General features: G+C 43.4%; 1 protein-coding gene across 1 annotated transcript in view; it reads left to right on the forward strand.

Moving 5' to 3' along the window:
• Window positions 1-6,548, forward strand: part of onecutl (one cut domain, family member, like) — an 11,625-nt gene extending 5,077 nt beyond the window's left edge. Inside the window, exon 3 of the mRNA XM_020615485.1 lies at window positions 3,190-6,548. Coding sequence (XP_020471141.1) covers window positions 3,190-3,500 — 311 coding nt within the window. The 3' untranslated portion in view covers window positions 3,501-6,548. The remainder of the gene's footprint in view (window positions 1-3,189) is intronic.
• The last annotated feature ends 69 nt before the right edge of the window (window positions 6,549-6,617 follow it).

Raw genomic sequence — 6,617 nt, forward strand, 5'->3', positions numbered from 1 at the left:
AGGGCTTTCGATCACATTTCAGCAACACGAGACAGGGGCATACATCATGATTAGGGGCTGTTCCCACGATCATAAGAAGCCTATAGGGGAATATTTATGTCTCCAGGAGGTGCCCCAGCACCGGGGATTTATAGCATGGTAATTGTGAGCCTTTTACACATGATTACAGCATAAGGAAGCATTTACTTAATGGTCGACGTTATGATTGTCCGTAAGGGAGAGAGCTGGGGACGGGATGGGGGCAAGCAGGAGGAGGAGGAGAGTGGTGGGACACCCCGACTTCTCCAGCAAACCATAAATCCCCACTACAAGCACGCTTGCCTGCACTATCATGTCATTCCTTTCATTACTACATGAGCTGAGAGGGCACCACTGTACATTATATACCTTCTATAGCTGCAGACCACCTCCCAACCCCCAGCTCAGAAATATTGATGGGGGGATGGTGTAATGCCTGTGAAAAACAGCAAAAAAAAAAAAAAAAAATCAGTTGTAGTGATATTGACATGCCACTGACATCTCAGCCTGTTCAGATTTTAATGAGACGTGGTTCGATAACTCTCAGAAATGCAAACGAGCTCTGGATACCTAAAAGCTAACAGGCCCCTGTAATCTCATGTTGACCAGAGAGCATCCCCGAGTCAAAACAGTTCCCTCAGATAATGATTTTAGAGGAGGAAGTATGCAGGGGATTCAAAGCCAGATTCATTCATGTCCAGCTTCCTGGGTGTCAGAGGCAGTGCCACATACCCACACAGCTCTGGCCCCGGCTCTGATGCTGCTGTTGTGATGGCTGTCGTGTGGAAAGGAGACCAGTAAGGTCATGCTTACTTCTCAAGCATTCCACTAATGAAAGACATGTGGCACTGTAAGTTTAAGGAGTAGAGAGGCGGCCATACAGTAAACATCAACAGCAGCCCTCGCTGTGTGAGATGTTTCTCAATGGGAAGATGTAAGCCAATCAATTGGACATGTCAGTGCTGTTTTTGAGGGCAAAAGGCAGCATCTGTGATTTATATAATATATCTTTGTAGAGTGTGTTTGTGTAATAGGGGTTGAAAGTAGGATTTTGAGGTTATTGCCAGCTGATATCCACCTAATCAAGTGATTTTTGTCAATAATAGAGTTCCATAAACCTTGTTTTCTTAAAACAAGGGAAGAGATCTGGCAGCACAGGAAAACTGCTTCAACGGTTTCCACTAGAAAACAGATTATTTCAAGTGTTCAAAATAAAGTGTCAGTTTCCTTGATTCTACTGTGGTCTGACTTTTATGTCTTCTTTGAAAATATCAGTACTTGAACACATTAAAATAATCTTAGTGTTGTGGCAGATTTTCTAACTTATGGAAAAATGAGACATTGAGGACTCAAAAAAACAACAACTTTTTCTTCCAGTGAAGGCTGTTCTCGTTCAGTACTTCAGTGTTTCCCCAAATTTCAATTTGAATTGAAGTGCAAATAAATTGCTTCAGCTAAAGTTATTGTTTTAATAATAAAGCTAAACAAAAGAAAAAGGAAATGCACTTTTGCCTCCGGTTCCCTAGCCACTATGTAATAAAAGTCTGCTCTCAGCACCGATCCCCTGGCCCTCCCATAGTGTGTTATTTGTGCGTTAGTGTGACTGTGTTGTGTGCGGATACACCAGTGCTTACCCTTAGAAACACATTTGATACCATCAGCAAAACGGTCGCTCAAGAGCACAGTGCTGATTGAAACCTCTTAAAAGTGTGCATTTAGGTAATTGCATGACTCCCCCAAATATGTTTTAGTCCACTTAAGGCTTCTAAACACCCTGGGCAATGCCGAGTCTGCTTGTTTCACTCACCCCTGACGTAACCCACCTTTAATAGAAAATAAATTAGTTCCTCCTAAAGTGATTATTATTCACTCAGTGCCGCCACATGTAAATGACTTTTATGAGAAACTAATGATGTTGAAGCATCCACTAAGGGAAAGGGAAGAAGGGAAGCAGAGGGAGATGGACTGAGAATGAGAGGTGGAGGGAGGGGAGGGGAAGTTGGCTCGGTACACAGAGGTTGGTGTTGTGTTTCCTGTAAATACAGAATTACAGCATGTTAGAGGTGAAGGGTTCAGCGATGGATATGCAATTCAAAATGCTCGTCTGGTTCTCAAAATGGATCTGAGCTCAACCCACACACACCAGGCTATTTTTCTTCCTCACCGAACAAAACTGGCTTTTTTATTATTTATTTTTGCAGTTTTTTTTTTTTTTTATTTCAGACTTTTTGTGAGGAAATATTGATTAGATAATTGAGCGGGCTGCCGCTGCTACAGTGGTGTTTGACCCAGACCTTGAGTTTGTTGTTAATGGTTGATGTAGGCAAGACTGACATTAAAAAACAAATTAGACTTCATCATCCCATTGCTGCTCAGAAAGTCTGAATATGACCAAATTTATGTGGATCACATTGTTGAAATAGTAAGCAGACAGACTGAAATGTGGCAACTCCAGCAATCAGTTTATTAAATGCAATAAAAAAAATCAGTTTCATTTTTTGATTAATCTGTAGTTTAATGGCATCTTTTGATGTTTCTGGCATTTGTCTCTCACTCTGTTGTCTTCTTTCTGAATGCATATCGCTGCTTAAAGTGTAAAACATACACAGAGCAGTAAAGGGCATCCATAAGAACAGATTTAAGTTACCAGAATTACACTGCAGCACAAGAGCAAGCATGTGAATTCTGCTTGAAAATGATTAGTTTGGATGACTGGTTCTTTTGCAAAATGAGAGCTTTACTGTGCAACTACCATCTATATGTTACAATGTGATTATTCTTCTGGATGCCACTGTCAGTGGACACCAGATTCTGCACTTTGCCGCTAAGACTGTTTTTCAGAAGGAGAAGGAAAAGCATAATGAAAACCATGATGGAAAACTTAAGCGTTTTGGCCTGGATGCAGTGGTTTGTTTTATCTCAGCAGCCTCACAGCAGCTCACTGACAGTAAGATGTGATAGGCTGAACATCTTGATTCTTTTAGAGCCCAGTGAAACAAGTTGCTGATTCATCTCTTGTAACTAATCAAAGTTGCTTAGCTAATCTGTTTTCTTTCAACAAATCCACTTTCCCTCAGCTTAATCCATTTGTCCTAGTTAGCAAGCCAGTCTAATAGCTAACGCTTTTCCTCCCGTCCTTTTTTAAGTTATCTTTTGTCCATCTGCCTGCAGCCTGCAAGCGGAAGGAGCAGGAGCAGAGCAAGCTGGAGCGCAACCAGGGTCCAAAGCGCACCAGGCTGGTGTTCACGGACCTGCAGCGGCGCACGCTCATGGCCATCTTCAGGGAGAATCACCGCCCGACCAAAGAGCTGCAGGTCACCATCTCCCAGCAGCTGGGCCTGGAGCTCTCCACTGTCAGCAACTTCTTCATGAACGCCCGCCGACGCAACCTCAACAAGTGGGCAGACGAGGGCCGTCCCTCCTCCACAGGTTCCTCAGGCTCCAGCGTTTCCTCCTCCGCAGTGTCCTGCAGCACGGCATGATGACAGGAGGCGTGGTGGGGGAGGGTGCTGAGGGAGCAAGGGGGCACATAGACTGGTCTAGGCAGAGATCAGCCGTAATACATGTCCTCCTCGTTATCAGAAGGAGTGACGGAGCCAGCTATTATAGATGATTTTATGAAGATGAAGCATTTTCTCAAACCAAAGTTGATCGCTCCCTTGAAATGGAAGGGGCGATACCCAGAGTGATATGACTGCAGGATGTGAGGTCCTGCTTGTATAGTCAAGGGTGCAAAGATGATTTGACTCAAAGAAGAGTCACACCCTTACATAGAAACCATCTCATTGCATTATTTTGATTATGTAGATTAGAGATAATGAGGGTATTACAAATCAGGAGGAAGCATATTTTGGTGTACCTTCAAATTTATAGTCATCTCTCCAAACGTGAAGAATCAAGAGGTGCCATTTGCTCACATCTGGGGAGCTCCGTTGTGTAACTTCTTAATCAAAAGTGTCCATCCAAAGATGTTAATCCTCCCCCTGTGTTCTTATGGTCTTATTTTCCTCAAGAATCAAGGTGAAAGAGGAAGAGGAGGCATTTTTTTAACTTCTCTTTTTTTTTTGAAGAATCAAATTTCCCTTTCTTAGCATTTGTTTCCATGGTGATGGTTCCCTGTACTGTATGGCATTGTTCCAAGTTTGGCGCCTGGGATTATCAGGAGGGTCTGTATCGTCCGTGACTCCCAGCTCTCAATCATTTACCAACAACACCATGTATTTTGTGAAGATCAGCCTGCCTTGAATGAATCAGAGTTCTCAAGGGGGAACCGCAGTGCATCTTGCCGTACACCAGGACAGAATCAATAAACACAAGTAGGAGGTAGAAACAGACTGGTTGGAGCAAACGTCTAGCTTTAGGACTCTCACTGAGCTTCCAAATGAAAGCTCCACAGCCATTTTTGACGCAAAATTAAGCCAAAAAAAAGAAAGAAAAGCTACCTTTGAACACAAAGGTTCTGTGGGGAAGAGGTACGCCTGACACAATGTACAGTGACATTGTAGTATTTTTTTCACTCATTTCCAAACAACTGTACACACCTCTGCTCCATTACGAAATCTTTTTTTTACAGATGTCTAGAAAATGGAGGAATGTGATTCTTTCAACCCTTTTTGTACAGATTTCAAGCACATCGCTCTATTTATAGAAACCTGTTGGAAGTGCGGGGCAGTTTGTTTTAGTCCTGCTGATGTACAAGGTCATTTTTTTGGTCCACAAGGGAAAGGTTTTAACACACCTCCTTGTAGCCACATGCTTAATCAAACCAAGAACGTTTCAACTGCAATTGCTGATCTGATCAACGTATTTACTGCATTTGTGTATTTATGGTTTTCCATTTTACTTTTCTCTCTCTCTATTTATTTGGTTATTTATTTATGCTATCGATATACTGTAAGTATTTATTTAACAACGCTCTGTATGTCTGTGTGAAACTGAAGACTTTTTCTGATGGGCACTTCTAGCTGTAGATTCCCATCGTAATACCAAAGATAAATATTGCCTCCCTGAATGTACGGCCTGAATTCCTAAACCCTGTATCCGATCCCAGCCCGATCCAGCCCAGCCCACCCAGTGATGTTATCTCTCTCTATCTTTAAGGCCTGGCCTTTGTTTTGTTTGTTTTTTTGGAAAATAATGGGGATTTCTTTACTCTTGCAAATGTCTCTGTGGTCGGCTCTTAACGCCAAGGCCAAAGCTTGTTTGAATGTTGTGATACTAGTTATAATTAATAATGCTATGAATAAGAACAATAATAATAATAATGATGATGATGATGATGTGGCATCCCACAGGTTCACAGGTTGCTTATAAAATTGTGTTCCTACCAGTGAGTGTGCAAAGTGTCTGGGGACTCACTCAGTGCTCTGTTTGAGTGCACGATTGAGTGCCAGTCCTTCAGGGTCACATGCAAACATGCGTACTGTGTGTCTGCCTGGACACATGCATAGTCGTGAAACCCGCCAACCTCCCTCACCTGCTCCCCTCCCCAGTGCAGACACTCCTGTCTGTGTCCAACTCAGTGTGTGATCCCATGTCCTCCCCATGCCAAACTCTTCTGACAGTTTTCTCAGTTCCAACAAGGTTCTTCAGGATCACTCCTGGAGCTGTTAGGGGTTCTTAGGTTTTGTTCTGTTCCTGAAGTTCTTAAGATTTTAGGATTCTTTTCTGGACCCTTGGTGTGCTTAAAGTGTGCTCCTCATCTCCTGGGGATCTTCAGTTTGGTTCCTGTTCCTGGGTTTTTTGTTTTTGGACTTCTGGGGTTGTTCTTTAACATCTGGGGATAATGGGTTTATGTGCCTCGGGTTCTGAAGGTCCTTGAATTACTACTGGCCTCTAAGGGTCTTTGGGTTGCCTCCTGGCCTGCCGGAGTTTCTAGTTCAGTCCTTAGCTTCTTGGGATGTCGGATTTGGTGACGAAGCCAATGAGTACTGAGAATCTCTGATTTTATTGCAAGACTTTTACAGCTCACTGGGTTTGTCCTTGGGAATTTAAAAGCCTTCAGGTTAATTCTTGATCACCTGTGCTTCTTGGAGTCTGTTCGAAGTCTAAAGGTCTTGGGGTTCCCTTTGCAACTTACACAAGTGATTTGATTTTCCAACATTTTGCGAGATGAATGCCTAAATCAGGAGGAACCCACTCAAGTTCTGATTCACTGGCCCTTGTGTATATGCTGCCAAAGAATGTTAAAGGCTAGCTTGGCCATTTTCCATCCTCAGTTTCACTCTCTGTCTCATTCTCTCTATCTTTAACAGTAGAAGGGGTGGATTGCCAGGGCCCCCCTCCACAGCATGCACTTGAAAGACGGGTGGTCATGAAAGAGGCCATCGACTTTTTCACAGACTTCAAAGGGGAGGCTTTTTTCATCCCGTCTCCTCTCTGGGTATCTGGTCTGGGGTCTGCTCTTGGCCAGACCTGTGGGCTTTAGGGGGCACTCAAGGGGGCGGGGGGAGATCAGAGAGGAGGCTGAATCATCCAGAATGGGAATAGTGGTAGTGGTGTGTGTGTAGGAGAAGTGGGTGGGGGGTTGTTTGAGGAACAGGAGGTGTTGGAGTAGTGGGGCATAGAGCTGAATTAATCTTTAATGAGCAACAATTGTA

This window comes from Monopterus albus, unplaced genomic scaffold (assembly GCF_001952655.1).
Source record: "Monopterus albus unplaced genomic scaffold, M_albus_1.0 scaffold166.1, whole genome shotgun sequence".
Classification (NCBI taxonomy): Eukaryota; Metazoa; Chordata; class Actinopteri; order Synbranchiformes; family Synbranchidae; genus Monopterus; species Monopterus albus.